This window comes from Nyctibius grandis, chromosome 7, assembly GCF_013368605.1.
Source record: "Nyctibius grandis isolate bNycGra1 chromosome 7, bNycGra1.pri, whole genome shotgun sequence".
NCBI lineage: Eukaryota > Metazoa > Chordata > Aves > Nyctibiiformes > Nyctibiidae > Nyctibius > Nyctibius grandis.
Genome location: NC_090664.1, coordinates 53,681,308 through 53,698,629, shown reverse-complemented (window position 1 = coordinate 53,698,629; position 17,322 = coordinate 53,681,308). Strand labels below are relative to the sequence as shown.

Genomic DNA, 17,322 nt, shown 5'->3' with positions numbered 1-17,322 from the left:
GTAATATCTTAGTTTGCATATTTTAGGTAGCTGCCAGGCATTTATCTTCTTCAGACAATTAAGTTTCAGAGTAATTTAGGACACAAAGCCAATATACCGAAGATGTGGTGTATTAAACGCTTGTTAACCAATACATACTCTTTTATCAACTTGTACCTCAAGCCACTATTTCATTAGACAACATGCAATACAATTACACTTTTATACTGTGAGGGTGACTGAGCACTGGAACAGGTTGCCCAGACAGGTTGTGAAGTCTCCATTGTTAGAGATATTCAAAAGCCACCTGGACACGGTCCAGGGCAACTGGCTCTAGGTGGCCCTGCTTGAGAGGGGTATTGAACCAGATGACCTCCAGAGGTCACTTCCATCCTCAACTATTCTGTGATTCTCTGAATTAGAATCAATTACCTTAAGAACTGGTGCCTTTTCTTCACAGATAAGCACACGGATATCAGGATTTCGTAAATCTGTACAATAAATCTTCCTGTCTCTTCCTCCTGAATAAACATGAGTGAAGGCTTCATTGACCTGCAGAGCCCAAACACCTTCATCATGGACTCGATATGTGGCTATACATCTCTGCTGCCCAAGGGACCACAGGCGGATAGTCCCATCAGAGCTGCCTGAAAGACACTGAGCAACAACCATCATACTTAAATCAAGCAGGTATGCAAGTCTTTAAAAATAATTTTTTCCATAAAGAGCTTTCATAATTCTTATTATATTTTTCCACTAAGACAGTGATAAACAAAGACTCCAGTCAATTTCCAGACATTTTATGTAAACCACCCATAAATTTACCCCTGGTAAATTCCTTACCCAGATGGACCTGTAATAAAACAGAGCTTTCACTGACCAGCCTCCCTCCCTTAATCACTAAATATCTGTAAAATACTTGCTATCTTCTGTAATCTATGACACAAAAGAATTATATTGTAAAAGACTAATGACATTTCTGCATTCTGTAAAATGCCTTTGTCTCAAGTTAAAGCACATACCTGGGTGCCATCTCTGTTCAACAGCAAAGCTTTCACATTGTCCGTGTGCCCTTTGAGTTTCATCAGTTTTGCACAAGTTCTCGGATCCCACACCCTTAGAACCTATGTAAACAGACATTGGATAACTGGCATTACCATCATTCTTCCTAGAGTGCATTTTCTCTACAGAAAATTAAGCCTTTCCAAATAAACCAACCCTTATTCCAAACACACAGATATCCATCACCAAAAACATACTTCATTAGAACAAGATAGACATAACTAGATGTTATGCACCTCTAATAATCAGATGTGATTTTCTTCCCTTGATTTTAATTTCATTTGTTCTGGCTTTTTCTGTCTTCTTAAGAAATTAAAGAATGGAAGTGACTGGAAACAGGATAGTGTGATGTGGATAAAAAAAAAAAAAATAAATTCTGAGAGTCCTCCCAGATGCTTCGCTGGTGTATCCTATTTTCATTTTTATACTGACTGGAAATAAAATTCTTTCACGGTTAGATTAAGTAAAGAAAAACAACTCGCAGGGGACTTTAGGGTGTTTCACCTTTCTTTACAACAAAAAGCATGGGCTATCTCTTGGGAAAACTTGAACTTCATTAGCTCTCTTCATTTCCCACCTCCTGCAGGGGTCATACAAATTGCTGGCATCACTTCCTTCCTGTGGCAACTGCTTCAGTTTTCATAAACACCTGAGTAATGTGCCCCAAAATCAGAGCTCTTGTGGTGAAATGTAGTGATCTCTGATAGAGAGAGGGCTACACAAGATGATCTGATTGTCTCTTCTGTGTATTAAAGCTATATGGATATATACACATCTTCAGACTGAGGCAGGTATTTGTATCCTACATTTACACTTCTACTTAAAAAAAAGTGTCTACCCTCACTATTAAAAACACAAAAGCTGCTACAGGGATGGCATTGAAAATGAATAAAATTGTCTCTTTATACTAAACTTTGAACTGAAGTGGAATGAGCCTTACCAGATTTTTACTTACCTTTTCAGTGGACCCTGATACAATAACTGTTCCCATTTGATTCATGGCAAGGCTGTAGATAGAGTCTTTGTTCCCACTCAGGGAAGAAGCTATTTCAAAATAAAATTTACATGTTCAATTTTAATGCTGTCATTTGACAAACATACTTATTCACTCAAAAACGGTACTTTAGGGTATTTTAATACCCTTTGATCTACAAAAACAGTGTCACTCTACTCCATATATAGAGTTACTTTAAAAAAAAGAAAGACTATAGACAGCATACTGCTAGGAAAACCCTATCCCAAACCTTAATCTACTGCTGCATAACACAAAGTAACCCCTCAGACGTATGGTCATTGCCATCCTGGTGCCCTTTTGGCACCACAATTCAGTGCAAGGACCATCAAGTTGCTCTTCTCAACTACTTTATTAGAGAATGATAATTCTATGTGATCTTATAGTACATAGCATTTGGATTTAAGTGCAGAGATTTTTTTCCAAGCCAAGTAGCAGTGAAATTCTACATCACATATTAAAGGCTCTTCTCTTAGTTCCGCAGAGATGCGTTACTGAAGTTACACTGCAGTGCTGAAATGTTACTTGAGTATGGATGCTACCTCTGTGTTTGGGAAAAACATATGGCAACTCCTTAGCACCACAACTACAATCAGAGTTGAAGAATTAGGCTACCATCTAGCCTAACCTACTTTTGGACAGATTAAAAGTACCAATCCCTCCACTGGGAAAAACACAAACACAGCAAATGAAAATCATATATTCAGAGAGCACCATTAGGCATTTCATCAAGCCCCAAAACTCAGCCAAAAAGGCTGAGAATAGCAACAAACTGTATTGCGAGCAAAAATGTGAAACTTTATATAATGATTTAGGTATATTTTGGAAATAAGTTTCTAACACAGTATTTGTGACCCAGTATCATAAACATTTTGTCACAGTGGAAGAATTATGCAGCTTTACCTCAGAGTCCTCTTAACCACTAGCTATGGCTATTCAAATGTAAACTTTCAAATTAAATCTATTATTTGTAGCCAAAACAAAGTGAGTCTGCCACTGTCCCCAGAGAATTTTTGAAGGCAAAAAGCAGGACTGAAAACTCTTGAAAGTTAGCACACTGTTCAACAACTACAATAATTTATGAAAGGATAATGTACCGAGTCATCACAAGCTGGACATCAGGAATGGAAGAGAGATTCTTAAGTGTATAGAAGCAAAATTTATGCCAGAACAAAAGTAAAGCTCGACTCCACCCTCTTCTGGAAGGGACTACCTCTCAAAAGCAAAATCTCTCCACTTAATTTAAATTATGGCTTCACTGACTGAGAGTCTCTTTAAAAACAGGCTTCCTTTTAATGTTGGCTTGTGTACACTGCTTCTCTGTAATCAGACTGAAATTAATGCACAAGAACAATCTTCATTTGCACTCTGAAAAAATCAATATTGTTTGAAAGGACTGAGGAAAACCAGCTTCTTTAAGGACATGTACCGTGTTCTTCCCAACCAAAACACTGTTGGAAGCACTAGAAAGAAAGAAAAACAACTCCCCTGCTTCTCCTTTCTCCCCCTTATGAAGCATTACTGTTCTAACTCTAGAAATGCAATTTATTTCTGTCATCTTAGAGGTAATGTCTTCACTTCTGTTTGATCTTGGGCTCAAAACAAGCATCAGCTCCTCAGTACTCCCCATCTTCCAATTATGATTCACTTGAATCATACATGTTCTGTATCACTGTTGCGGTGTTCAAGAAATCCTTTCCCCTCCTACCCCCCAAACTGAATTTTCCTTTGAGCCAGCAAATAAATTTTTCCTTCAAAAAGTCCCTGTTCAACCAGAAGATAGCATAACTTAGACTATTCAGCAAAGTTTGGTCATAAAATAAGTCTGCTTTCAGTGAAAAAAAAACTTGTGGGAAATAAGGTAAATCTACTTAGTTATGTGCAGTCATGTGCCATCCCAACGCTATCCTGCAGTCCAAAACAGCTCACTAGAAGCCATCTCTGTTCTGAAGGCTACACAGACATGCCAGCATAAGGCTACACTTGAATTAAAGTCTTACAGACAGAACAAATGCAAAACTGACAGTTCTGCTCACCAGATGCACCTTTAGTTTTAGAAGCTACCAAACCCATAAAATTAGAACACCTTTCAGAATTAGCCAAAACTCCTCTAGATTTTCAGCTATAATGCAACAAATGGACTGAGTACATACTAAAACCACCTTAAAATTTCTTGCACATTTTTATGTACACACAAGAAACTGGTACCTATAGTCTTAAACTGATCTCGCAGATTATGCTACTCAATAAAATGCATTGCATTTGCCTTCCCTCCCTAGGTTACCTACTTGTCACGGTGTTATTTGAGGCAGTCAGTGCTGTTAGAGTATTTACGTCCCAGAGGAATATCTGTCTGTCCAGCCCAGCAGATGCTACCAGTTCTTTATCTTTTGCATATGCTAAAGCTTTCACATAATCCTACAATAAAGTAAATATAACAACATGAATCAACAATATCATGCATTTAAAAGACTGTCAATGATAACATACAGTATTTACAGACAATGTTTTTCACCTTATGCGTCCTTAGTGTCGACATGCAAAATCCCTTATGTGCATTCCACACTTTAACAGTAGTATCTGAAGAAGCAGATATCACTAAATTGGAAAGAATAAAGAGTACATTTTAATGGCTTATATATTACTTTAGAGCATATTTGTACTACTCTTTCTTTTCAAAATGATTAAAAGAATCACATCTAAACACATGTAGATTTTCAGTAAAACACTTCTTTATACTGTTTATCAAATTTACAATATCACAGAAATTAATTTTACGTGATAAGATGGAAAATAATTGAAGCTGTAGATAACATACTTTTATACATAATTTCTGAATACTGTACTTTTCAAACATTTAAGTACTTACATGTTTTACCATTGCAGCAGAGTACAATATCATTCACCCAATCTGTGTGATGCTCCATAGATGCTATATAAGGGTCTTGCTGCAAATTAAGAAAAAAGTTCATAAGATCTCTTCACAAACAGAAAAGATTGTGACTGTCAGATCCTGTTGTGACATCTTCTTCAACTTTCAAATGGATCAAAAGTTGCCTAATGTAGAGTTGCTTGTAGTCACTAGTCTAGAATTTTTTTGTGAAAGAATTATACAGCTATGTAAGATATCACAAATTAGTTTTCAGTGGAATTCCTGTGCATTTTAAACTCACATTTCATTTCATATATAATTTCTCCTTAAGTGAAAAGTGTTTGCTTTTGTATCACAGAAAAACTTATAAAAAAAGCAACAGGGACTGACAAGCTAGTATTATTTTTTCATTTATGGGATTGGACTTGTTCTGCTGTGAAGAGGAACAGAACAATCAGAACACAATACAAGGATCTCTCAGGATCTCTCCAAGTCATGAACTTCATGAAGTTTTATGTTCTGCACTTTTCACATGGAAGCCCTGGTTTCCAGTAATCTGCTCAAGTTCCTAACACTCGTCTTTTGTTCAGTGGGACCCGTACACCAGTATACACAGAGGGCTACCCAGCTGGAATGCAGCTTGGCAGAAAAGGACCTGGGGGTCCTGGTGGACACCAAAATGAACAGGAGCCATCAGTGTGCCCTTGCAACAAAGAAAGTGAATGGTATCCTGGGCTGCATAAGGCAAAGTATGGCCAGCAGGTCAAGCGAGGTGATCATTCCCCTCTACTCAGCACTGGAGAGGCCACACCTGAAACACTGGGTCCAGTTCTGGGCTCCCCAGTACAAAAAAGACATGGACATACTGGAAAGAGTCCAGTGAAGGGCCATGAAAATTATTAAGGGACTGGAGCTCCTCTCCTATAAGGAAAGGCTGAGAGGGCTGGGACCGTTGGAGAAGAAAAGGCTCGGGGTGGGGAGGGGAGAGTCTCATCAGTGTCTATAAATACAGTGTTTAAGGGCAGACTGGATGAGGCTTTGAGCAACCTGGTGTAGTGGAAAGGTGTCCCTGCCTGTGTCAGGGGGGTTGGAACTAGATGATCTTTAAGGTTGTTTCTAACTGAAACCATTCTATGATTCTATGATACCTGAGGGAGAGCGTGAAAAAGGGAGAGACAGGCTCATTTCAGTGGTGCCCAGTGGTAAGACCAGAGGCCATGGGCACAAACTGAAACATGGGAGGTTCCCTCTGAACATCAGGAAACACTCTTCTACTGTGAGGGTGACCAAGAACTGGCACAGGTTGCCCAGGGAGGTTGTGGAGTCTCTATCCTTGGAGATGTTCAAAAGCTGTCTGGAAATGGTCCTGGGCAACCAGCTCTAGGTGGCCCTGCTTGAGCAAGGGGGCTGGACCAGCTGACCTCCATAGTTCCCTTCCAACTTCAACCATTCTGTGATTTTGTGACTACTAATTTAGTTCTCTCTCCTCAACACAACACAGTCTTTTAATAAACGTTATTTAGTTATTGAACACAATGGTGAAATTAAGTGGACCAACAGAATCTGATCAATGTTTCCTTTTTCCCTTCAAAGGATAACAATAAAGGGGAGAAGATGACTTAAGATTCTCACAAAATATCAGAACACACAAAATACTCATTGACCAAAGTTAACAATCCATCAAAATGTATGTTCATAACTAAAAGAATACATGCAGTCCTAGTGACTGTATTTAGGTCTCCTTTATCACTGGAAATGACATCATTCTATATTTAACTTTTTTTTTTCCTCTCAGCTGTGACTAGTTCTTTGGAGGATAAGCCCAAATGTAGGTTTGTAAAATCCCATCTATTTTGTTACAATATAAGCAATATCAAAATTATTTTCCTACCATAAAAATTGGCAGCTGTTAAAAAACAGCATCAGATGTATAGCTGCAGGCAGCTTACTAGCATGATAACTTGGAAAAAAATAGGTTTAGCCATAGGAATCCTCTCTTGACTTACCTTGTGCTGATTGACACTCCATATCCTTATAATAGAGTCTCGGCCTGCTGTGAAGAGCCTATTTAATGCTGGATCCAGCTGAAGTGCGTTTACCCCATTTCGGTTGTACTTCTCCACTTCATCTCTAATCACATAGGAGACCTAAAATACATTCACACAAATCCAATTATGGTATTAAGATACTGACTTGGCCATAAAATGCTAACATCTAATTTCATCTTTGTGAGGTTCTCAGGGAGAAAATATTAAGAGCTTCACAAGCATTAAATAAGTCTGTCAGTTTGAGAGTTACCAACACCACCTCAGTCATTCCCTCCTCCCCCAAAAAATGGGGAAGAACCATAGAGAAGATATCAGCAGTGCTAGAACTGAAGCCCAAAGGATTATTTAATCATTACAACTCAAGCTTAGACCCAGAGAATCCTTAGTTCAATTCCCTGCTCTGCACAGATATTCTGGGTGATCTTAGACAACAGGCTGAGTTTGTGCCTTGCTTCCTAAGTAGGTTTCATAGTTTCTATAGATGGGATGACAGTACTTCCCAGACTCACAAGGGAGAGGAGATGGTCACTAAGGATTACAAAGCATTGAAAGGCTGCAGACACAAATTCTAGCTATTTCAAGTGTTGCTATTATTTTGAACCTTTTTTTTTAAAACTACCTACTTTCTAATATAATAATAAGTACAAATATTTACAGTTCTTTCAGATAAATTATTCCTTCAGCTTCTTTTCTTCTGTATTTCACCGATATGTGTGCATAGGTTATTTTATTGTTTTGTTCAGAAACACTAAAAGGAGATTTAAGGAAACGCACTGCAAAGGCTACAGCCCTCTCCATTATTACTGTTCAGTAAACATGATTATAAGGCATTGCAGTTTCTTCAGAGCTACCCCATTCACGCTCCTGATCACAGGGTTTATGCATTACTATGAGGAAAACCCTCACACATAAAGGAGGGGGAGCTGACAGCTAGGCTCCTTCCCAGATTCTGTAAAATATAATCAGAACAACAAGATAAAATTGTAGGCTTAGTATAACCAATCTGCCAACAGCAGGAATCATTTGGATACATAAGTACCAGTGTTTTCAAAATCCTTTCAAGGAGTAGGCTTGGGCTAGAGATCTGAAAGTAATTTTTCAATCCAATGACTGCATTATAGCAGTATAAAGAAAATATTTTCCAGATCAGATCTCAGTTACACAAAATAAAACCAACAAGTTAAACAAAATGTTCAGTGGTCCTTATCACTGAAGAAACATTTTACATCATCTCAAATTCTATACCACAAGAACTGACAGGTCCATTTGCTGAATGAGGGTAACACCTCAACTGAATTATTCCATCCCAGTGCAGCACAGTAAGAAAACTGATGCTTCTAGAAAGCACACATCCAGTCCTATTCTCCATTTTAGAAACAGCTGCAACAGCTCTATAGACCAACACTGAAGGATCAAAGTTAAAAGCCTCCTAAATCCTTCTGCCCTAATACTCTCCATTACCATTCCACAAGTCCATTTACTACATTTATTACGTTATGTCCCAATGCTCCTAAAGCACTTCTTGCTCAGTCTTTGTTAGCCACTCACAGTCCTTCCAGAGTCACAGCTCTTCCTCCCAATTTCAGATTGTGTCCTAATTTCCAACACTCTCAGCTTCTCTCACCCATTCCAGACTCATCCATAACATTCTTGCTATCCATGCTCAAGTCTCTGCCTACACACAGCTTCAGAGACGTTACTGAGAGAAGAAAGACACCATCAACCACCCATAATATTGTTACATTAAAACACTTCAAATACTTTAAGGTTGGGTTTTTTTTGGTGATGTAGACAGCAAATGTATATGCAACTACTCACCTGGGCTTGACCACATGATGTCTGCATTGCTAGAAGACCCACATAGACTAGTTAATGTTACAAAGTCAAGGTTTAACGTGATACAAGACATATTCTGCTTTCAAACTCTTTGAATAAAGCCAATGAAAATATTCAGTTAAAAATACTAAGTGTGAGCAGACAAGACACAAATTAAAGGAACTCAAAACCTAAAGGTCAGTAGATCAAATTTGATGTTAGTCACTAGGGAGAACAATCTCCTCCTGAAATACAGGGTCAGACTCAAGATCAACGAGGGCCCTTCAGCTTGCTTCTCCAAGCTGCTAGCAGGACATTTTTTGGCAAATCCTCCATTTGTGGATTTGTTCCTCTGCTGTCAGTCACCCCCCGTATTTGTTGTATTTTCAGGTATAATATAGAGCTCTTTATTCCATTCATAAACGAGCCTGTCAAACTATGTTAGTCACGCAAGCATTTTAAGGAGCTTTTTGCCCGTCAAAATGTTACTTTTTTAATTCACAGGAGTTCAAGTAAAAAACAGCCATAAATAACTATTTCTAAAAATGCAAAAAAAACCAAATGGTGGCTTAATCAAGTAAATAAGGTACTTTTCGTATAAGATTGATACTTTCAGGGGACTGTGGAAATTGAGAGTCATATTCACATGTTAATCTTGACAGAATTAAAGTCATTTCATAATTTTTTAAAATGCAATGGATAAAATATTTTCTTGCTAAAATAAAGAACTAAATATTGTTCTTAATACAGAAGTTACCAGTGAAAAAAGCTCATGGAGATTAGATGTAGCAAAATAATCTTCACTTCTTTCTATAATGGAATTTGCATTTCCAGCTACCACCAGTACTGAAATATTCAACCGAAGGTCAAATTTAATTTGCCTTTTACACCTTTTAATAACTTCCACGCGTGAATTTAATCAAACATCTCTTGGCATCTATGGTTTATATTTTAAGAGAACTGAGACAAAGAGAAGAATTATATTGTTTCAGGGTTAATGAGTCTGTGGTAGATACAAGAGCACGTGTGCTAGATCTCAGCACCAGTTCAGCATTAAATAGATCATCATCCTTCTTTCTTCCTGTGAGAAACTTGAGAAAGTAACTCTGCTGTAACAACTGATTTAAAAAAAGATTAAAATCTTATTTCTTACTGTTCTTTTTTTTTTTGTGTGTGTGTGTGTAAATACATGACAGCTTTGATGGAAAAAAAGATGGCAAAACAACAAAAAAAGCTTGACATTTACAAAATTACCCAGCAGTGCCTGCTACCGTTCATGGGATTCACCCAGTTACTCTTGACTCTCCTCAGACTTACAATTCTACAAAGTTTTATTTTCCATCCACAGAAGGAATAGTATAACTTTCCTGATAAACGGTCTTAAAAATTTAAGGTATAAGAGTAAGAAGGAAAAGAAATCCCTATTGTATAAAGAATATGTAATGATCGTTCTCTGCATGTCGTGGGAAGAAACTGTGACGGACATTTTTCAATTATAAAGGTGATTCTAAACCAAATTAAGCACGTGCTCCTTAAAATTCTTTTTTTTTTTTTTATTTCTAATATTAAAAGCACAAGAGGAGAAAATTAAGATGAAAGTTATGTTGTGGTCAGCAAATTTATTGGACACCACACCAACAGTTCAAATGAAAACTGCTATTTGAGCAGTTAGGTAAGGACATGACGAATCACTTTTCACGAACAGAATATGAATGGAAAATGATGTCTATGGCACAGAAATGGGCTTTCCAACTCCCACTGGAGGCCTAAGGACATCCTAGTAACTGCCAGTTATTTACACTGAAAATAATTAACAAATTTCTCATCCAAAACAGAAAGTGTTAAATGGTCCACTCTTGCAAACCAGTCATTCAGACTGAAATAAACACCTTGTATATTAAAAACCTAGAACAAGACACGCAGAGTATGTGGCTGAACTAAAAATAACTTCACAAGACATCTGCTGTACACCACATGGGACCTTTTAGAAAGGTGTAACACCAGAAGCATCCAGGCTTGTATTCAAAGACATTAATTATATATTAACACAGAGGGACAAATTAAGGGTTCCATAAAATCTGTTGAAAGGGTGTTGAAATCCCTCTCTTAACACACAGAACTTAAAACGGATCAATAAAAGTAACAACAACTTGATTTAAAAGACCTGACACTTGTGTAAGAGTGGTGGACAGCAGGCAAGCTCACTAAACCCAGAAGTTCACAAAGATGAACAGAGGAAGATTGTTGACAACCCACATGTGGTTCTCCATTATATTACTATTTTGGGGAAAAAAGGTCAGGAAGTGGGTTTTTTGTTTATTTTTTCAAATTTGAGTGTCACTGAGTTTAGAAATATAAGAACTATTAGTAAATATAGTAACTATACAAATACAAAAATGTAAAGTATATATTTAAGTATGTTTATACACGCACATATCTAAACAATGTAAAAGCAACAGGCTTTTGGGCGAGAAGAAATTGCCGTGATAAAATTCAGCTCCGACCTGCAGCATCCACATCGTTATTACTCCACAGAAGGTGCTGCATTCCGCCTGGAGAGAGGACTGTGAAGGTCACCAGGAAGTTGTGACTCTAAGCACCAACTGGCATTCCCTTCAAACAGGGCAGACTGAGAGCACGTTACTGCTTTGTTCATTGCGTTGATCACAAAGTCAGTTGCAAACCACGAAGCCAATACTGCCTAGGGTATAGATCGCAGTTGTTTTATTGCCATGAAGGTCTGGGAGGGGCACAATTTGTGGGATATGAAATATCTCAATAATGACCAAGGGCTTTTACATTTATACTGCTGTAGCTTTTATAAACTCCCATAACAAATAAGAATCCTTCACTGCAGCAGGGCACAAACATTACAAGGTGATGGACCCTCATTATAAAGAATTTATGGGATTCAGCACCCTAAATGGATCAGAACTAATCATTTTAATGACTATCTAAAAGCTCCAGAGACCAAGCTACTGTCAACAGATACATTTCAGCACATAAGGCCAAGTGAATTTCTCACAGAATCTATGATGTGTCTCCTCCATGGCCGAGTGTATCAGCTGACCTGAAATCTTGGTATCCTTGTTACACTACATCTTATAACAGATTTTGTCTTAATAGATGGGTAGAATCTGTTTTTAAAAACACCACCACACCATCATGGTGGAGGAAAGAGTGAACAGCCAAGCTCTGACAGCACTCATTCCTTGTCTGTAAGCAGAGAAAAATTTCAAAGACACAAACACTATTGTAAGTGATTAAAAAACTGATATTTCTCAAAATCACTGGAAGGATTCAATAAGATCTGACATTATTTGCATAAAGAACTGAGAGAAGCAGGAATCAACTACCAAGGAAAAAAAAAAATCTATTGCCTTAGTATCTTGGCAGGGCAGATGTATTCCTTAAAATAAGTTTTTAAATTAAAATATATTGATATTTGACTTTTTATCAGGCAGTCCAGGCCCTAGGATAAAAGTAATGGAAGGCATTAAGAAGCTAATTTTATCCTTTTACAATGGAATCAACTTGTTGGCTATTTGTTTGCTTAAGTATTAGAGATAAAATAAATAAAAATTATAAATTTATTATCTATAAAATATATAAATAACATAGATATAAAATCTAGTAAGTCACAACAAACAAAATCTAGTGTGCTTTTAATAAATGGTAGTGTTAACAAAACCAGTAGCTGAAATATTTTCTAAATGTAAAGGTCTTTTGTTTCACTACTTTCTACTTGCTGTCATAATTCAGTACTACTGCATAAATATGACAAAGTGCAAACAGATCTTCTTATTCTGTACAAGACATAAAGACAGAAAAGACTCAAAATCCTCTCAATAAATTTATAATAACGATGCTGATCCAAATCACTTATGGCAAAATTCCCATGTTCTGTCAACAGGTTTTGAGTGTGGGGGTGAATTTATTCTGGCCAGGCAGCAAGTTTGGGAGAGCAGTTACAACGCAAGCAACCCCTCAAGGGCAGCGACTTTAAGTGACCGGCTGAAAAGTGGCTTCACCTTGACTTAATTCACAATAATATATCTGAAAGCTACAGCGTACAGCCAACTGTTTCTCATCACAGAGCAGCCAGTGTCTGACACACCTCTGCGTCCCCATTCCCTTCCCAAATCAGACAACCTCATTACTTACTAAGCTCAAGGAACTCCGATAGCCTGACATTGGACATTTCAAATGCCTGACGTACATTTAAATAATTAAACTTCTTACCTTTTTCTATGCACAGAATTTATTTTGAGGCCTAAAACATCTATTCTGATTAAACCCTTAGAAACATACAATTATATGCAGAAGCTCCTTAAACCCGACTATTTTGGATGGTTCTGCTTACCAGTAAAACAGGTGCATCCAAGATAATAATAGTTGTGATTTCCATAAACTTCAACCAGCTCTCCTGCCACGTAAGGAATCAAGTTCCACCATGCCCAAGAGGTATTTTTTGTAAAAAGCTTCCTCCCCTAGCCTCACAGGTTTGGGAGAAATTTCTCCCTCTCTCACTCTCTCAAAAGCTTGATGTAGCAGCACTCTAAATGTTCAGCCATAGGGAAGCAAAATAAATAATTAGTGGTTTTAACTTTCCATCAGCAACTGATGGTTACAACAGCCATTTAGAATCCCTGTCTCTAATCAAGTACATGAAATAATAAGTGCAAGAAAATACCTAGCTTCTACTCAAGGCTTTATACATGCTTATAATCTAACCAAAGTTATTCTCGGCAGATCTAGACTTACAGAGTACTGGGTGAGACACAGATCAGTGTAACAGTACATGAAGGGAAACAAATGACATAACACAATGAAAGCGGAAAAGAATACACCATAAACCAGCACAAACCCACCTGTAAATACAAGCTTTTGAGCTAAGTAATGCTTGGAAAATGAATATAGTAGTAAAAGAGGCAACAATGTACTCTGATGCATGCTGCTGTCCGGGAAATAATACTTCATAAAGAAATAGGACTACATCAAAGAAATATCTAGTTATCATAAAATCTCCCTCCTTAGGAAAGCAACCTGCAAAAACTTGTTTATGGCATAGGCAACGAAGTCAATAAAGGGATATTATATTTTGGATTCTTTGTATTTTAACAATGTCAGAGGGTTTTCTTTTTTTTGCAGGGGCACGGGAATTCTATATACAGTATTGATCGAGTGCTTACCTTAACCATGAAAAACACTAAAGGCTATAAAGAAGCGCACATTTCCTCCGTGTGACAAAATGCAAAAGAAGTGTTCAAAAACCAAACCCATCTCTGTTTGGAAGGATCCTAATGCTATTTCAGGCTTAATCGATATTTCTTTTGATCACAGTGGACAGCTGAAATTTGCACTTGCCGCTAGAGGCAGGCAGTTTTGCACATTGATAAAGCATTAGATCTTTTCCATAGTGAAAGCTGTAAAAATGTTTCAAGAGCTGGTACTATCACAAACAAGAACAAAAAAAAGTTGAGGACTGTAATAAAACCAATTTAATGACTTTTACTGTTAAAGAGTCTTGACTTTTTACACACATTTCAGTAATTCCAGGCTCCACCAAAGCTACAACAGTGCACCCACAGCTACACATGAGCCCACACCACGAGCTCTGATGGCCTCTCAGGTGACCTGAGAAAGCTTACACCCACCAGACTAACTAGGCCACGGTCTTCCTTTCAGAAACCCGGACAGAGATGGAAAGGGCAGACGGGCGGGGTGGTTCAGCTCTGCCTCCTCCGGGCTGGGGAACCTGACCCCGTTCGGCTGCGAGCAGCACCTCTGCCCCCTGGGCCGGCCAGGCCGCGGCGCCGAGGGCAGCCACTCGCCCCCTCCACGGACGTTAGTGGAGGCGGACAAGCGCCATTAGGGGTGCGGGGGGTGTCTCCCCTTCACCTCACTGCTGTTGGGAAAGGGAAAAAGGCGACTGCGTTGCCATAGAAACCCCCAATCTCTCCTTCCCCCAGCTGAAAGTAGCCGATGCCTCAGCCCCTCAGGGACGAGCGGCAGCGTCCCCGAGGTGCAGCAACGTCCCCGACGGGCAGCAGCGTCCCCGAGGGTCGCCCTCCCTGTACCGGCGCCCTCCCGCCGCCCCCGCCCGCTGACCCCACCCCCGCCCCCGCCCCTCTCCCGGGACGCGCTCCGCCTCGCCGCCGCCGTCGTCCTCCTGCTGCTGCCGGGCCAGGCCGCGCCAGAACCCCGCCGCCCCGCAGCCCCCACCGAGCCGTGCCGCGCCCTCACCTGCACTTTCCGCCGCCCCGCCGTGTTCTGCCGATGATGCGCCGCCATCTTGCATGTTGACACTCTGATGTCATTTCCGAGGAGGGCGAGCCGGCCCGGAAGTCCCGCCCCTTCCCCGCTTTCGAGCCCGCGCAGCGCGGTGGGGCGGGGGCCGTCACCGCCCGAGGCGTTGCCAGGGGAACGGCCGGAGGGGGCGTGGCCGGGAGGGGGCGGGGCTAGCGTTCCCGCCCTGCCCCGCCCTCCGCCATGTTCTCCGCAGGGCAGCCTCTACTCAGTCAGTCCCCGGGAAGGGTTGTGTCTCTCTGCGTGTGTTACCAGAAAGCAGTAACCGAGAAAACTCTCCAACCCAAATGATAGTTTAGAAAGCCGACACTGGTTTATGGCAGCTGGGTGCATTGGGGATCTCTCCTCCTAGCATGCACACCTAGGAACAAAAGCACGCTCATTATATACATTACAGAAAAATGAATATTCATACACTTCCAAGAAAAGCCCACCTATTCCAAGAAACTTATGCATATGCTAGTACATTATGTAATTGTCTTTGCACATGCGTACTAAATTGGGGAAGGGCTCTTGGGTGAGCTCTGGGGGTCTCTAGTGGCCGTAACCCCCCCATAGTTATGCTGTCTGCTGTATGACCCTGCTTCGGCCAACTGTATCCTGGGCTGCATCAAAAGCAGCGTGGCCAGCAGGTCGAGGGAGGGGATTCTGCCCCTTTACTCTGCTCTTGTGAGACCCCACCTGCAGTGCTGTGTCCAGCTCTGAGGCCCATGACATGAGAAGGACATGGAGCTGTTGAAGCGAGTCCAGAGGAGGCCACGAAGATGATCAGAGGGCTGGAGCACCTCTCCTGTGAAGACAGGCTGAGAGAGTTGGGGCTCTTCAGCCTGGAGAAGAGAAGGCTCAAGGGAGACCTTCTAGCAGCCTTCCAGTACCTGAAGGGGCTACAGGAAAGCTGGAGAGGGACTTTTTACAAGGGCAAGTAGTGACAGGATGAGGGGGAATAGTTTTTAACTGAAAGAGGGTAGATTTAGATCAGATATTAGGAAGAAATTCTCTCCTATGAGGGTGGTGAGACACTGGAACAGGTTGCCCAGAGAAGCTGTGGCTGCCCCCTCCCTGGCAGTGTTCAAGGCCAGGTTGGATGGGGCTTTGAGCAACCTGGTCTAGTGGAAGGTGACCCTGCCTGTGGCAGAGGGATTGGAACTAATGATCTTTAAGGTCCCTTCCAACCCAAACCATCTATGATTCTATGATTCTATGATTCTGAGCAAGCGTGGTTGAGGCCTTCTTGTTGACACATGCAGGTGGCTTCAAGGAGAAGATCCTGCTCTGGTTCTTACTGGATTTATCTCTTCTCTGGTGCCAGAGCTTGTGAATCAAGTTAATTTAGACACTACAAAGTTGTTGTTCACAGTCTTGTTTATCTCTGGCCCTTCTTTATAATTAGCAAGGAATTTAACAGAGACCTTGGATTCTCTAAGACTAAGCGCAAGCAAGAATCGTTGATGACTATATCTCTATTATCAGTCCCATAAGCAGACCCTATCTAGAAAACATGTAGTTAGCTTCAGAACGTAGTGTTATTTTAGCTGAAAGGAAAATTACTGACAGGAAAGTTGATTCTGTCTAAAGGTTACACAGAGTAGGCCTTTTAGAGCCTCTTCTGAGGCCTACTCTTACAAAACTGTCTGGTATCACCTGCCTGCATTGCTGCTCACGGGGTGTCTTCGTCCCTCCTCGTGGTGCCCCAAGGTCCATGTTTTCTCCAGGAGGCCAGGCCTGCGGGGTGAGGTTACTTTTCCCTTCTGGAGGGCTCTGCTCAGGGCTGAGGTGTTCAGGCAAGGCTGCTGCTGGGTGCCGGCCCTGAGGAGCTCCAGGGCAAAGCCTGAGGTGAGGTACTGACTTCAGTCTAATGGTAATTGTCAAAGTGCTTCAGATGCTGTCATGCATAAAGTACGTAATTCTATTAGATTCTGGACTGGAGAAGAATGAGGCAACGTGAAGTTTTCTCTGTAAGTAAATACTGAGCAAAGTGCCTTACTACATTTCAGTATGCATTAGTCCATTAAGGGGTTGACAACTTCTTCATAACACAATAATTTTCATGCATACTTTAGAGTCATTTCTTGTTTTCTCTTTAAGATTTTGAAATTCTTATATTATTTTTGTTTTATTCTTTGATAAAATGAAATAATATTTTATTGTAAACCCTAATCATGATTTCATTATCCATAATCACCAATGGGTTATTCATTTAGTAAAGCTAATATTGAGTCTTCAAC

General features: G+C 40.2%; 1 protein-coding gene across 2 annotated transcripts in view; it reads right to left on the bottom strand.

Moving 5' to 3' along the window:
• The window catches only part of WDR48 (WD repeat domain 48), a 28,406-nt gene extending 13,324 nt beyond the window's left edge, over window positions 1–15,082 (bottom strand). Inside the window, exons 1-8 of one of the 2 annotated variants that reach the window (XM_068404638.1) lie at window positions 15,035–15,082; window positions 6,932–7,072; window positions 4,923–5,001; window positions 4,569–4,651; window positions 4,342–4,471; window positions 1,997–2,085; window positions 1,002–1,103; window positions 412–636 (exon numbers count right to left, since the gene is read on the bottom strand). In XM_068404638.1, coding sequence (XP_068260739.1) covers window positions 412–636; window positions 1,002–1,103; window positions 1,997–2,085; window positions 4,342–4,471; window positions 4,569–4,651; window positions 4,923–5,001; window positions 6,932–7,072; window positions 15,035–15,082 — 897 coding nt within the window. Of the gene's footprint in view, window positions 1–411; window positions 637–1,001; window positions 1,104–1,996; window positions 2,086–4,341; window positions 4,472–4,568; window positions 4,652–4,922; window positions 5,002–6,931; window positions 7,073–15,034 lie in introns of those variants that run through there. The other variant, XM_068404639.1, reaches the window with a different exon arrangement.
• Between the last annotated feature and the right edge of the window lie 2,240 nt (window positions 15,083–17,322).